Source organism: Podarcis bocagei, assembly GCF_964188305.1.
Source record: "Podarcis bocagei genome assembly, chromosome: 1".
Lineage (NCBI taxonomy): Eukaryota > Metazoa > Chordata > Lepidosauria > Squamata > Lacertidae > Podarcis > Podarcis bocagei.
In genome coordinates, this window is record NC_138125.1 from 141362012 (window position 1) to 141378461 (window position 16450).

The window sequence follows — 16450 nt, forward strand, 5'->3', positions numbered from 1 at the left end:
GAACGGGCCAGTCTTGCCAGACTCTGGGGTTTGTGCGCCCATCTCACATCTATTGGCCGGGGGCCAGCGCTGTCCGGAGACACTTCCGGGTCACGTGGCCAGCGTGACAAAGCTGCATCTGGCGAGCCAGCGCAGCACACGGAACGCCGTTTACCTTCCCGCTGGTAAGCGGTACCTATTTATCTACTTGCACTTTGCCGTGCTTTCGAACTGCTAGGTTGGCAGGCGCTGGGACCGAGCAGCGGGAGCGCACCCCGCCGCGGGGATTCGAACCGCCGACCTTTCGATCGGCAAGCCCTAGGCGCTGAGGCTTTAGGCGCTGAGCCCTAGGCCTGAGGCTTGTGACTTTTAGCTGGTTCTAATAAAAGTCTTATGCTACTGCTGCCTCCCTCTTGGATTTTGCTGGTTATAGGTCATTCTAATTAGCATTTGATATTTCAATGTGTTAAACTGCTATTCCAGATTGGTTTTCTTGGGCTACTACTTAACAGTAGGCAATTACCTAACAAGTGGAGTCAAACTGGGAGGTGATAATCCCATTACATTGTTGCTTTAACTTCAATGCGCAAACCTCATTTATAGATGGTATTCAGCGAAGTGCTAGGCATGTGGCTTCAATGGAATCACTTCCCCCTTCCTCCCTGCCCCAATGCACTCTATAAATCTTTTGTGGGGTTCCCCCAACCTTCCAGAGCAGTTTTGGGTACAGCACTGGGCATGGAGGGGGGGTGGAAGGAGAGATCACAATCCCCCTCAAGTTGTGCAAAAATGTAGTTGAATATCACCCTTAGTCATTATGAAGAATACTGGCTTGCCACAAATTATAAACTACAGTTCTGCAAGGTGTAGATTCACAGAAATGTGAACTAATGCAACCAAAATGGTCAAAGGCCTGGAAACGATGCCTTATGAGGAACGGCTGAGGGAGCTGGGCATGTTTAGCCTGGAGAAGAGGAGGTTAAGGGGTGATATGATAGCCATGTTCAAATATATAAAAGGATGTCATATAGAGGAGGGAGAAAGGTTGTTTTCTGCTGCTCCAGAGAAGCGGACACGGAGCAATGGATTCAAACTACAAGAATGAAGATTCCACCTAAACATTAGGAAGAACTTCCTGACAGTAAGAGCTGTTTGACAGTGGAATTTGCTGTCAAGGAGTGTGGTGGAGTCTCCTCCTTTGGAGGTCTTTAAGCAGAGGCTTGACAACCATATGTCAGGGGTGCTCTGATGGTGTTTCCTGCTTGGCAGGGGGTTGGACTCGATGGCCCTTGTGGTCTCTTCCAACTCTATGATTCTATGATTCTATGATTTAATGTGTAGTAAACCCCTCTGAGGCAGATAAACAGGTGATCACACTTTCAAGAAGACCAAACTACTGCGGGAGGGGAAGTTCAGTAATTAATATGGAAAGTAACTAACTTGAATCTTGGTTGTTTTCTACATTTAATACAACCCAACTTGTAATCTGCAAGGATATAAATGATTTTTATTGGTAGCTTTGTGCTTATTATTGGAAATATACCAGGATCCTGAAATCTATCTAAATGATTTTCAATACAGTAAGCTGAACAAAGCAACAGTTGAGGTGGCTGCAGAGGTCAGAATTTCTTCGGATCTAAGAGTATAGTAACTGAATATGGGTTTAATTAACAGTGAGAGCAGAGCCCTTCTGAGTAACACAGAAGTGATTAATAAGAGCTTGAACACTTGTCTGCTCAGGAAAGGAATGGGAGAGCATGAGAAGGGGAAAGGTCTCTGTGAGGCTGGAAGTGAAGAGAGCTAAATACGTGACAGAAGACTGGCAATTAAATTAGAAACAATAAACACAACTGCTATCCTTGATTGATAGCTATTTTGGTTTTATAAATGCTGTGAGGGAAGGGAGTCTCCTGCCTTTCTGGGAAAATACATTAGGTGGCATGTCTGTCTCCTTAATAAATTGGGCTTGGTTATGTCAGCCAACAATACATGAAATTGGATTAAGCGGAGAGCTTCTGGCTTTTCAGAGTAGCTTTATTGTAGATTCTGAGCTTTATTAAAAGAGTAATAAGAACAGATGGGAGAATCTTGGACTGGAGAGAATGAGAGAGGGGAGAGAAGAGGCTAAAGCAGGATGGGTTTTCCATATACGCCTGCTTTTATTTTTAAACACCCCCCCATACTCTTTGCTGGATCAACATTTTCATCTTGCAAAGGAAGGAAATGGAGGAGGAGTAAAGGAGAGAGGAGGGGACATGATCTGGAGGAAAGAGGGGAGGGGGGAGGGGGAGATGGAAACTGGTGATCATTTCCCAACCCTTAAAGTCAAAATTCCAGATGGAAATTCAATCCCCCCCATAATGACATACAGTGATGGAAAATAAGATTTACAACTTTAGCAGAACTGTAATTCTACCAAGAAAAAAAAGTGTCAGTCAATCTTACACTTGAACGGATGTCAACGAGAGACCTGAAACTGGCTTTGTCATATTCTTCCCTCCTTTTCATCTATTGCAAAAATGTTCGGGAGGCTTTAAAAAAGGGCACAGAAGTCCCCTTGAATCTGATGAAGGTCTGACCCCCTTAGATTCCATTTATAGCCTGACTCGGATGACATCCCCCTTGACTAGCAAACTGTCCAATCCAGCTGCAAGTGTCAAGATTGTATTAGGCACTAAGTGAAATATATATATGCCCTTATGGTGTTCAACACACTGGGTCTACCTCCAAGGCACCGGCTGTAGATCATCCTCACCATCTGCTGCTCCTCATCCAGGAATCTCTTATAAGGGTTTTTTGGGGCACCTTTTAACTTAAAAAAGAAAGAAAAGAACATGGCACCAAAGAAAGACGCCAAGAAAGCAGCTGCACCTGCCCCAGCACCTGCCCCAGCACCAGCACCAGAACCAGCAAAACCCAAAGAAGCAGCAATTGATCTCTCCAGCATCAAGGTAAATGGATGGACTTGTGTGGTCACTGAAGCTAGAAAAGACAGGTGCATTATCTTATTCAAATCTGGAAGAGTATTTTTGGCTGGTCTTATGGCTTGAATACTTTAATGAAGCTGAGCTGGAAAAGAAACTGGGCATTTTTTTCTGAAATACTTACAGCTTATGTGTATTTTTTTTAAAGGCATAGCAAATATTTATTTCAGTAGCTGAACTTGGCATGTTAGAAAACAAAAACCTATGGTGGTGTTTTTGTTTTTTTTATTCTGGTGTCTAATCTATTTCAATTTGGCCTGAATCAAAGCTTTCTCGGTTATATCTGTCTGTGCTTACCTTGTCAGATAAAAAAATCGTATAAACAACATTCACAGCAGATTTGCAATTAATTAAATTAAGCACATCTCCCTCCTTTTTAATAAGGGTTAATTAGTGTGCAATTTTTATTCTGAAATTATTATTATTATATATATCTATGTATATAGTTATCAGCTGACTAGCCATTCATTCTGGATATATTGCTTTGCTTATTGTTGATGTGAAAGAAAAATAGCAACCCAGTTCATTTCCTTTAAGCTTTAAAATTGGGTCAGACTCAAACTTGGATGTGAGATTAAAAGAGAAGCTGACATGTTTCAGTGACTACATCTTTCATCTCTGTGGTTCATGATTTGCAAATTGCAGTGACATGAAAATCCTTTTGAGTGTTTTTACTTTTTCAAAGTTGATGCATGCCACCGTTTAGTTGCTGCATGCTGGCATTAAATGTTATGCAATGCAGTCACAATTTTGCCCAGGATTTTACCTCAAAGTGTGATCCGCAAGGAAGCCGTCTGCCTGTGGAATGAAGCCAGAGGGACAGACCCAGCTGGATAGATTCCCTGAGTGACTAAGTAGAGCGTCATCTTGCCACCTACAAGCCCTTTGATTGATCACAGCACCAATTTAGGAAACTCTGCTTAAGAAATGAAGCCTAATATGGCAAGTTAAACTGTGAAAAATGCTGTAAGGGTGGGCAAGAATTTTGATACTGTAGCTCTCTATTTGAACCACCAGGTCCCTCTAGGGAACTCTTAATCATTTTAAGCTGGTAAATGTGGCTTACTTTGCAATACTATCGCTGCATGTTTCCTCGCAAGTAAGTGCCACTGCCTTCAGTGGGGCCCACTTCCAGCAAGTAAGTATGATTAGGATTTCAGTCTTACAGAGTCCTCCATGACTAATCCTGAAATAGCACACTAATCAGTACCAAAGTGTTGTTAGGTCTGATTCTTTGACACCTAAAAAGCAAGCCACAGGGGTGGCAGAGTAAAATCCAAGGGAGCATTATATCTCCATCGCCTAAACAGTGATACTAGACATTTGGAAAACAAAAAGTCTCAAAACTGGACCGAGAGGAGACAGGGCTCCAACGAGACCATCTGTGGCATTTTTCCCCAATTATAATAGATGGTGGATTTCATGTACACTGAGCTGTGAAGAAGAATGTGGGCTGTATTTTCCGCTGAAGTAATTTACATTAGTTTCAAAGCTGCATGTATCCAATTCATTAGGAGAAAATAGAATTTTCAACTCTAGTGGCTCCGGTTAATTTACCTTTACATAAATATGCTTAATGGTGTATTTATCATCTGAAAGATGGAATACTGTAATTTCAGCCCTCACAACAGCCCTGCATGACCCTCTTCTTCAGACATGAAAGCACTTTTCTAACTCAAGAGTGTCACTCTAGCGGCAGAGGTGGACCTTCTGTGACGGGCACCAGAGCTCCCTGCTTTTATACCTAATTAGCTAGCGCACAAAAAATGAATATTCCAATTTAACTGGAATACAGTATGAGAGGAGAAACCTCCTGAATTACTAAACAAACATTTTGCATTATTGCCTCATAAGACGTAGCCTTTTAGTTGAAAGTACTCTATATACACTGTCTCAGGAATTCTTAGGACAACAACAAAAGTCAGTATTTTTACCTTGATGTGTGGGGACTGAGGATGCGAGACCACCTAGTGAGTTCATGGGCAATTTACCAATTCATAGCCCATGCTCTTTATCACTCAGTCATTGCTGAAAGAGTATTCCATTTCTGAAGCATAGGATCCTTGTAATCTCTGAACACTTGTATCAAATGTCTAAATACATTTGGACAAAGGTCTAAATAACCATTCTCCAACAAAACTAGATGTGAGAAAGCCACCCTCCCAACTTACAAATAACAGGGGTGGGAGGCAATTGCACTCCCTTTCCTTAGATGTACCCAGTCCTAAAACTATAATGGTTGGTTCCTGTGTTCTAGCCCTGTGCTCTGCTCATATGTCTTCTTACTTATATGGCCCTGTTCTTTACCACATTTGAGACTCCTTATCCTCGCAATACCCCAGTGAGGTAGCTGAATATTCTTATCCTCATAACTGAGGCCCGGACAGCCTCATGGGGATAAGGTCACCTCCTGAGATAGTTGCTGTTCCAAGGATTAGTGCTGGGAATCTAGTCTCCAAGCCTAAGAACCATCTTGATGAATAAAATGCCCAGCACTGTAGCCATTTACATTTTTTGAGAACATTTTTCGTGGACAGTCAGCCTAGACTCTCAATCCATCTCCCCCTCTCCCTGGGTGCTATGTTCCAGAGTCCTTTCCATTGGTACCTGAAGGAGTTGCATTAGTGGCATTTGCCACTGAATAAATTGATCAAAAGCTATAGTTTATTGCTTCAACTTTGGGGATTTAAGTTTCCAAGGCTTTGTCTGAGACCCAGCAGGCAAACAGATGATAGAGCTGATTTAGCTGGATTCTTTTTCAATTTGGCTCTGTTCTGCAGATTCCCTTCAGGCACCCTCACGCTGTTTAGTCAAGGAACCCTCATATGAACAGATATTTCCTTTCTCAATGGAAACAAGAGTTTTCAAGCAACCGATGAAGAAATATGCAGCCTTTCCCTACAACAGAAAAATCCCAAGTAACCATTTGAAAACAGCCTTGACCCAGCACACTTAGTTTATGCAGTGCTTTAAATAAAAAGAATCAACAATTTCCAGCTTCTCTTTAAAATTTTGAACATTAGTAGACAGTCCTCTGGTGGCTAATATTTGCTTATCCATAGCCTTTAAATTCAGTTTTTTCTGAAGGGCGGTGCTAGATGGTTTGCTTTCTAGCACCACCTGTTGGGCAGTAAAGCTTTGACTGATTCACCTGACCGGAAACTCCACTAATTTCTAATACCCTGTCGTGTCAGTTACATCTCAAATCAAACCACTCTGTGATGCAGCTCACTACAAAACATATCTGTTTAATTGCCACTGACCTGACTTGGAATAAAATGCTTCTATTAAAATGACTTGATATCCTGGAGTGTGACAAATATTTCCTCTATGTTTACCATGTACAGCAGGTGAAAATTCCACCTGCCTGCAGGTTCAGCCTCCTCTACAAATCCCAGGTCAACCTTCAGTTGGCGCCCAGTGAGAATATGATCATTAACAGAAAAGGGCAAAAGGAACATTGCTAGACCTTGGGGTTTATCCTCATTATTAGGAAAGATCCAGCAGATGCCTATTATGGTGGAGGGCGGGACAGAGAGCGCAGAAGGAGACTTCTTAAGCTGCTCTGCTCCCACCTTCACTGTGGTGCTTTCTTCCCCCATATGTTTCAAGGCCAGGTCAGTGAGTAAAGCATCCTCCTTCGCTCTGGCCATCCCTCGTCCTCTCCACATCTCCTAAAGCAGGGAGAAGGGCAGCCTTTTTGCTCTTGAGGCTGCATGGATGGGTGGGGCCAGATTCAAATAGGGGTGGGGTCACCTCCATTCCTCTCCCTACCACCAGAGGCGTACCTTGGTTCCCTTGCACGCTTGGCAAGAAGATAATCAGCCCCGCACCCCACCCCAGTCCCTTGCTCCCTTGGCAAGGAACAATGCTGGCACCTCCAAAGAGACTGTAGACCAGAATCTCAACAAGTTTGCTTTTTGTTGCCGTTTGCATTCCACCAGTGATTTCCTCCATCACCATTGGCTTGGCTCCGCCTCTCATCCTCTAGTCTGCCTGCCTGCCTTCCTGCTGCCTGCCGACTGGGGAGGGAGCCCCTTAGGGCGGCAGCGAGGGCCCACACCAGCGACAGGATTCCTCAGACATGCACCCAGAGGAGCTTGCATGCCTTGCCTGGCCACCCAGAGCAGCTCGGGGAGCACACAGACAGGCAGCCACTCTGAGCCAGAGTGGAGAGGCACAATTTTTGTATGCACACACACCAGTCCTGTGCCCTTGGTGGGGCCCAACCTGGTCAACCCCTATGTACACCTCTGCCTACCCCTCACATGAAATTAGGCCAAGTGTAGTACAAATTTGGGCTGTGAGTGCATCTGGCCCTAAAGGTGCAGGCTGCCCCCCTGCATCTTAAAGGGTGGGGGCAGAGGAAGAGGAGTCTCCTTCCCTCTGCCTGCCCTGTCCTTTAGAAGAATAGGCAACATTGTGTTAGCAGAACACACATGTACATCTATGTGGGTTTGGTGTCAGAGCTCTGCTGATCACATACACCTAATTTCTGTTTCAAAGAAAGCAACAATGAGTGAGTTGTATCAGGAAAGTGTGTACTGCAAATTGCAGATTTCCCTTAGCCACCCCACCCTCACATCAGGGCTCAGCAAGGAATGCCTAGACAACAGGTCACCTTCACCTGTCAATCTAAGTTGTCCCCAGCCCGGCCTTTCTCTGGAACCTGGTATGGGGGTTTGAGAGGGTTTGGCTTCTTTGGTAGGGGTGTGAGGTATCAGAGGAGGTGCTCTGGAGGCTGCAAGCAGGATGGACAGTGTAGGAGACATTCACCTCTCCCCCAGACACCCAAAGTCCAGGAAAGCAAACATCCATGGAAAGCAAAAATGGGGAGTACAGTGGTACATTGGTTTACGAACTTAATCCGTTCTGGAAGTCCGTTCTTAAACCAAGGTGTGCTTTCCCACAGCAGCGGTGGACTCAATTTACAAATGGAACACACTCAACAGGAAGAGAAACATGTTCTGCTTCAAAGGCAAAGTTCACAACCCAAAACACCTACTTCCAGGTTAGCAGCATTGTTAATCCAAGTTGTTCATAAACTAAGCTGTTCTTAAACCAAGGTACCACTGTAATCAACTTTCATAGAAAACCAGATCTCTCCTCTAATACTGTATGCTGAAAGAGCAACATTGTCAGAATGGACGTCTGAAACAACATACTGAGCCTTCCTGTAGGATAACGCCAAGCTGCTCCTGCTTGCCGCTGTCACCACTTGGTCACTTCTGCTCATTTACTGCTTCCCTCCCTCTGTAGCAAATGCTGGTGGCAAGAAGGGGCAGCAGTGGCTGACCAGGGCCATCGCATTAGACCAGGGTTTTTCAAACTTGGGTCTCCAGCTGTTTTTGGACTACAACTCCTATCATCCCTAGCTAGCAGGAATAGTGGTCAGGGATTATGGGAACTGTAGTTCAAAGACAGCTGGAGACCCAAGTTTGGGAAACCCTGCATTAGACCAAGAGAGAGCCTGTAGGGATGCTCCAGATGCTGGGGGCGGCAGTAGCTGATCCTCTTTTTTGCCACTGCTGTCAGATACAGAAGGAAAGAACAGGTGGCCCCATGCAGAAGGGCAACAGCTGCTGCCACCAGCACGCAGCAGGAGTTTTGGGAGGCTCCTATAAGCAGGGAGTCCAATGACAGCAATCCCTGACAGTGGACTTGCTCCTCCACCCTACCTTCTAATAACGTATTCAATGACAGACAGAACTAACATGTGACTGGTTGTAAATCGGAAGGGAGGCAGGTGGGGGCTGTGAGGGAGAACAGTTTTGTGGGGCTGTGCTCCATTTGCCCTAATAAAGCAGCCTCCGTTGTCTGCAGTCAAGAGCCTTCTCTACTCAAAGAGCTTGCCTGTGCAGTGTAGGACTCTGGAAGAGCAAGGTCTGACATCGTACAAATGCTCTCTACTGCGGAGGTTATAGCTGAAGCAAAGATCAGATTCTGGATTGTGGCCTATAGGGGTATTGCTCTAGGCTGATAAAGTAGTATTGGCATATATGTTTCTTTCACAGGAGTGAAAGGCTGCATGTTTAAGGACTCTTACTTTGGCAGTCCAAAGTTCTACGAAGGATAGTTCCTCCTCCTCCAGGTCTTAGGCTGAAGCTCAGAGGGCTGCCTGCATGCCCATCTCGACTCCTGGCTGAGCTCCGCCATCCTGTGGCCGACTTTGAGTAGGGCCACAGATTGCAGTGCATGAAATAAAATGTCTGGAATGAGGGGGCTGCAGAGTAGTGTAGACTGTTAATAATAAGTAGCATATACAGCACAGTAAGAGCAATGGGCACAAATCCTGTAAAAAGCTCACCAGCATTTCAGGATATTCAGACAAGCAGACATTGAAAGTATGGCAGAAATGGTTTGAATGCACATATATTGGATTGCACTGTTAAGTTAGTTGTGACTAAGACCACAGTCTTATGCACAATTACTTCTGAGTGAATAAATACCCATACTTCAGTCAATCTTACCTTTGTGTAGACAATACAGTGGATCTTGTTCCCATAAAAGTGTAGATAGAATTGCACTGCTATACTGGAACTAACTTTTGCTCCGTTGGATCCAACAATTCTTAAACAGGGAAATATAAAAGGAGAAAGCAGAAGACAAATGAGCATTGTCTTGCATAGAGTCATACAATGTGCTAAGTGTTGATGTGTGACTGTGCATGTGCATGCTATTGTAAACATGAATTTTTGCATATTTTGACCATTTTCTTCATTGGCTTTCACAATTACTACTCAACCAGGTCGTCACTGAATGAACACTACAAGTGGTATAAGGAGAGAAGGTAAACAGATAAATTGCCTTGACAGACAACTCACAGTAGTGTGAAACTCCTATTTGTATCAAAAAAGAGGAAAAAGAAAAGTTTATTAAAACAAACCATGTATCTTCAACCCTCAAACCCCCATTATGCTAAGGCCTGATAGCAGGTATGCTCACACAACCAAAGAATCTGCAATTAAAGTCTTATATAGTGTTAGATTTACAATTGATAACAGCATCAATACCATACATACTGCTGCATTGCTTTGCACAAGGACAAATGACAGACACAATTTCTCTCTACTTTGCATCTGTGAGACACAAAGAGGATGAGTGTTAATGATCAGAAAAGAAAGTCCTACGTGGGAAAGATCTATTGGCCTGCCACTATACTCAAGGCTGGTCCAAGTGGTCTCTGAGGGTTGGAAGCCATTTCTCTCCTGTTAGACGGAAGTATAAAGTTGGAAGGGATTCATTAGACCATTAAGTCTTCCTGGTCCTACAAGAGCATAACCATTGCCTAAACTTACTATCCTGATGGGTTAAATAATGGAATTTCCTATAAATCTATGCTTAAGTGGCAGGTGGTTGTGCTGGACAAAAGTGGGCTATGTGGTGCCCTCCAGATGTTTTTGGATGGAAATTCCCATCAGACCCAGCCAACATGGGCAATGGTTAGGGATGACTGGAGTTGTATTCCAGCAACATCTGGAAGGCACCACATTGGCTACCCCTGGCTAAGAGGATTTCCCTACCTTAATGAATCCCTCCTAGGGTTGGACACCATAGGAAGTAGCTATAATTCTATGATTCCATGGCCTCTGCCTGTAAAACATACGTGCCAGTTAACTAAATTGATTGTATAAGGTTTTTTGCTTCAGTGCTGCTTGAATACTTGTGTTTTTTGAATGTCAAAAAGTATATCATTAAGAAGAGTTTTGCATATCTATTCAGAATATGCATGAAGCAACAAGCTCAAAAAAGTGCTGGCATGATTACCCTCCAATGAGGAAGATTTAAGACAAGGCTGGAAAGGGATCTTACCAGGATTGCTTTATACATGTAGGGTCCTGATTCAGTGTCCTGGACTAAATAGCGATTCATATTCTTCTTAGTACTGAAAGTTCTTGACTCGGTTCCTGCCATGCCCAAATTTGTATTATTAAACACAAAACTACTGCTCCCAATAAGGGGGAAATAAGGAGAAATTTCTGTATTTTAAAAACTCAGATGATGGTCTGAATCACCAAAGTGATGAGTGTTAGAAGACACAGCACAAGTAGCATTCACACCCATATCCACCCTAAATTCCAAATTTGTATTATGTGACGCTCAAATGGCATGATTATCAGAATATTTAAATGTTAATGCAAAGGTAATGGTTGCTACTGAAAATCACTTCCTCACAGATAGGACTCTATGTACCTTTAGTAACTTTTGGATAAGCTATTCCATGTGAGATGGCCAGGTAATCCTAAATCCTTGGGCTGGCGGCACAGTAGCAACCGAGCCATGGTGTTTACTTTTAAGTCAGTCATGTGTGTCTTCATTCAGCAAAGAGAGGGAGGGGCCTTCTTTTAATCCATACCCACAACCTTCCCCACCACTGACCAGCCCAGTATCTGTGAGCAACAGTGCGAACCTTTATGTTGTTCCTACAGAGGTCATACCTTTTTATGGCAACGGTGAGAAAACATCCCACTGCTGCTGCTTGGATTCTGCTTGAGGTGCCATAGGCAAAATAATTAATTGCGCCTTGGCATCTAAAAGGTCAAGAACTCTTCTTACTCTAGAGTTGAATTAATCTGGCCAAGAATACAAATTTAATTTTCTGATATTGAAAAATCAAGACGTTGAAGAAACAAGACTGTACATTTGGATAATGACTATCAAAGGGGTGTCATATATCAAGAGATATTAAAGAGTGGGCTTTAAATATGCTCCTTGAATATATATTTGGCACGCTTCCTGTTTACAGACAGAAGTTGCATATTTTGGCAAATAGCACCAACCCTAATGATATTAATACCTCAACATGGCCACTGGAAGCACCTCAAAGGAGACAGGTCCCTTGGAACTCACTGTAAATGTCAATAGCACTGTGTTTCTTCATCTTCTACCGTGCTGATTAGAAAATTAGGTGTGAAGAAAATGGAAGTGCTAAGATGTGGTGGTGGTTCTATTCTTAAAGAATCATTACTCCTAAAGCTACGTAAAAACGTATACAATTAGCCCTTGTTACTTCCATTTCTAAATTCCACACCAAAGAAACACGTTAATGGCGAATTTCATTCCCATATTTTCACCACATAAATGTAGACTGAGGCTTTTTAGAGTTGTCCATATAGGTGACACACACACACACATCACATTTTAGGTGAGAGCTATGGATCAGGGCCCCAGATTCTTAGCATCAGCTCCTCTCGTATTTAGGTGAGCATTGTATATACAAGTGAATTGGGTTATGCTGAAGATAAAGTGGTGTGAATAAACAACAGCTTCAGAATAGGCCAAGCCTGCAATTTTGTTCGCATTCACTTGAAAGTAAGTTGCATTAAAATCAACAAGGTTTGCTTCCAAATAAACATACACAGGATTGTTGTTACTTGCGTGGATTTTTAAATTTTTTTTAATGTCAGCCCCTGCACCTGCAACCTGAAGTGGCACAGTATCACTACATTCTTTTGCATGCTTGTGCAGAGACTAGACCCAGATGTGTGTTTTCACTGCTGGGATGGGATGAAAATAGCATTTACGGTTACATTCAACAGTGACAAAATTTGTTACACAAAAAGGATTAAGGCTGTAATCCTAAACATGCTTGCTACACAGAACATCTTACTGTATGGTAGGATTTCACTGTATTTCTATATGCATAAAAACGTAAGGTGCTATCATGCTCTGCAGTATGCATGGCCACCACTAGGCAGCCATGACAACTGCAGCATGAGGAACAGGAGGCAGCCCAGGCGAGCTGATTAAAGAAGGGGGGGGGGGAGATAACCACTGTTTGAAGTGTCACAGCCCAGTATTATTATATGATATCCATGGCTGTAGTAATGTTGACCGTTTAATTTAATGTGATCAGACCACTGATCTGACCAATATGTCAGTTAAGGCATATTGGGCTGCAAACACCTTTAGACCACATTTTGCCCCTCAGATAATTCTGGGCACCCCACACAGAGTTAGAGTTCCCAGCACAGTGCCCAGAATTCTCTGAGGTAAAGAAGGTGTTTTAAAGGTATAGTGCGTAACCAAGTCTGACTCATCACTTGCAAAAGTGTCAGAATTCTAGAATGTTATTTACCAATAACAAATGCTGGTAAAGCTTCTAGATCCTTCTAGATTCACACATTTGCCACCCACCCATCTCACTTTTTTATGGGCAGAGGTTCACCTGCTTTGAGCAGGCAGACAGCAATCTGCCGGTGGTACAACTTTCCTGTATCACCACACCTCCATCCAAGAAAAGCTTCATCTTCTGAGTTGGCCTATTCTGTAGTTATTAAGACTGCCCATAAAAAAAGGGGATAACCCAGCTATGGACTTTCAGACATTACAAAGACATATCCATAGCCATTTCTCTTTATATATTTTGAAAACTGTACTGTTGGATGGGACCCTGAGGGTCACCTAATAAAATTGAAAGTAGTCCTGGGAAATGACAATTTCCTCCTACCAAAGACAAAAACTACACCCTATTTCTTTTCACGTTTGTTTCCAATTTCTATGTATAGCAGGATAATGTTGAGATGTTGTTTTTTGCTCACACTCCTCAGTCAGAAGTAACACTATAAGACAGGAACTCTTGCTAATAATTCATCTGCTATCATCTGACACTCCAAATGGTCCTTATTTCTTATTCCCATGCATGGCTCAACATGGAGATAGCAATTCTTCTCTCACTCCTGATTAGCACCTAACTAGAAGCAGTGGGGGAAACCACATTATTCAATCATGTGCTGGTTTTCACCTGGGGCTTATGGAAAACCTCCCTCCAGAGGAGAGACAGGGGCTTTCCCCCCCCCCCCCCCGCCTTTGGAATGCCCTCCTCAGGGAAGCCCACCTGGTGCCTACTATGCTAAGGTTACCAGATTTTTTTCCAATAAATCCAGGGACACTTTCCAGCTTCAATGGATTTTGTCAGGGGACTGATTTGTAATTCCAGGGACTTTCCCCGGGAAACAGGGACATCTGGTAACTTTATACAGCTGTACCTCGGGTTAAGAACTTAATTCGTTCTGGAGGTCCGTTCTTAACCTGAGATACCACTTTAGCCAATGGGGCCTCCTGCTGCCGCTGCGCAATTTCTGTTCTCATCCTGAAGCAAAGTTCTTAACCCGAGGTACTATTTCTGGGTTAGCGGAGTATGTAACCTGAAGCGTATGTAACCCGAGGTACCACTGTGCAATCCTTGGGGCACCAGCCAAATACTTTTTCTTAACTGCGCCCCCCCGGCTTTTCAGCAATATTAATAGTTTTGACATATTACAGCTTCATATATGCTCAGAGTCAGTGGTTAATATTGCCTATTGAGTATCTTCAGTAAAGCTTATCAATTTCTTATTGATTCCAATATCTTTGTTTTGTTTATGCCATTTGCTACTTGGCAACCTGAATTTATGATTCTGTGTGTTTTGTTTTACTTGTGAGCCAGCTAGAGGCTTTTATCCATAAGCAGAATATAAATTCATTGGACAGTGAATAATAATTCCCATATCACTTCATCCTGGCTCACTCCCCTCTTCTTCCCCAGCATTTTGTGGCTCACCTCAGGTGCCAGCCCAGGTCCCCATGGCATCTTTCAAAAGCACCCAAGCAGGATATGCCTTAGAATCATAGAATCATAGAGTTGGAAGAGACCACAAGGGCCATCAAGTCCAACCCCCTGCCAAGCAGGAAACACCATCAGAGCACTCCTGACATATGGTTGTCAAGCCTCTGCTTAAAGACCTCCAAAGTAGGAGACTCCACCACACTCCTTGGCAGCAAATTCCACTGTCAAACAGCTCTTACTGTCAGGAAGTTCTTCCTAATGTTTAGGTGGAATCTTCTTTCTTGTAGTTTGGATCCATTGCTCCGTGTCCGCTTCTCTGGAGCAGCAGAAAACAACCTTTCTCCCTCCTCTATGTGACATCCTTTTATATATTTGAACATGGCTATCATATCACCCCTTAACCTCCTCTTCTCCAGGCTAAACATGCCCAGCTCCCTTAGCCGTTCCTCATAAGGCATTGTTTCCAGGCCTTTGACCATTTTGGTTGCCCTCCTCTGGACACGTTCCAGTTTGTCAGTGTCCTTCTTGAACTGTGGTGCCCAGAACTGGACACAGTACTCCAGGTGAGGTCTGACCAGAGCAGAATACAGTGGCACTATTACTTCCCTTGATCTAGATGCTATACTCCTATTGATGCAGCCCAGAATTGCATTGGCTTTTTTAGCTGCCGCGTCACACTGTTGGCTCATGTCAAGTTTGTGGTCAACCAGGACTCCTAGATCCTTTTCACATGTACTGCTCTCAAGCCAGGTGTCACCCATCTTGTATTTGTGCCTCTCATTTTTTTGGCCCAAGTGCAATACTTTACATTTCTCCCTGTTAAAATTCATCTTGTTTGTTTTTGCCCAGTTCTCTAATCTGTCAAGGTCGTTTTGAAGTGTGATCCTGTCCTCTGGGGTGTTAGCCACCCCTCCCAGTTTGGTGTCATCTGCAAATTTGATCAGGATGCCCTTGAGTCCATCATCCAAGTCGTTGATAAAGATGTTGAATAAGACCGGGCCCAAGACAGAAACCTGTGGCACTCCACTAGTCACTCTTCTCCAGGATGAAGAGGAACCATTGATGAGCACCCTTTGGGTTCGGTCAGTCAGCCAGTTACAAATCCACTGAGTGGTAGCACAGTCAAGACCGCATTTTACCAGCTTCTTTACAAGAATATCATGGGGCACCTTGTCAAATGCCTTGCTGAAATCAAGGTAGGCTACATCCTCTGCGTTCCCTTCATCTACCAGGCTTGTAATTCTGTCAAAAAACGAGATCAGGTTAGTCTGACATGACTTGAGGAGGAGAGGCTAGCAAAACAGAATACCTCTTAAAGAGCCCCACCTGCATTCTGCTGAATAGTACATTGTCAAAACCAAACCAAACCAAACCAAACCCAGAAGGCCCAAAGGCAAAGGGATCTGTAGAGATTCCATTTTGCTTCAGCCTCGACACACGCAGACTCTGTACTTCTGAGGAATACAACTCATGTAAGATTCCCCAGCTTTATTCTTACGCACCAATCATGGCCTCATCCTGTCTAAACCAGTATTACCTCTGAAGAACTGACAGGTCAACCCTGATCATTTTCGAAGTGATTTGGGCTGTAATTCTGCACCGGTTTACAGGTGGGTAAGTCCCATTGGCTGGATCTACTCAGCAATCTATAGTCTATAAGCAAGCCAATCCCATAATGCCAATTTAGCTGTATCTAAGAATTTCTACTGTTACAGCTGGGAAACAACTTCACTCATGAAGTTTCAGCCTCCCTTTCAAAGAGAAAAATCCTTTCTTACCCACAGCAACAGAAGTGCAAAAATGGCCTGGTTTGTGGGGCTGGATGTGCATTCTCCTTGCTTGTAGGATGCCATCTATAGCGCTGGTGTGGCCCCACTCCTGCCTTTAACCCAAATTTACATGGGATTCATTCATGAATCTCATATTCTGAAAGTTTCTA

The 16450-nt window shown here is 43.6% G+C and overlaps 1 protein-coding gene and 1 long non-coding RNA gene across 2 annotated transcripts in view; one reads left to right on the forward strand and one right to left on the reverse strand.

The window, feature by feature from the left end:
• Positions 1–2683: 2683 nt before the first annotated feature.
• Positions 2684–16450, forward strand: part of MYL1 (myosin light chain 1) — a 30105-nt gene continuing 16338 nt past the window's right edge. Inside the window, exon 1 of the mRNA XM_081190324.1 lies at positions 2684–2930. Within this exon, the coding sequence (XP_081046450.1) occupies positions 2814–2930 (117 nt within the window). The 5' untranslated portion in view covers positions 2684–2813. The remainder of the gene's footprint in view (positions 2931–16450) is intronic.
• On the reverse strand, positions 2944–14560 carry LOC308584985. Its single transcript, XR_014007061.1, has 3 exons — positions 11761–14560; positions 9434–9533; positions 2944–5861 (listed from the first exon to the last, which is right to left on the reverse strand). It is a non-coding gene; the product is annotated as an uncharacterized lncRNA (long non-coding RNA).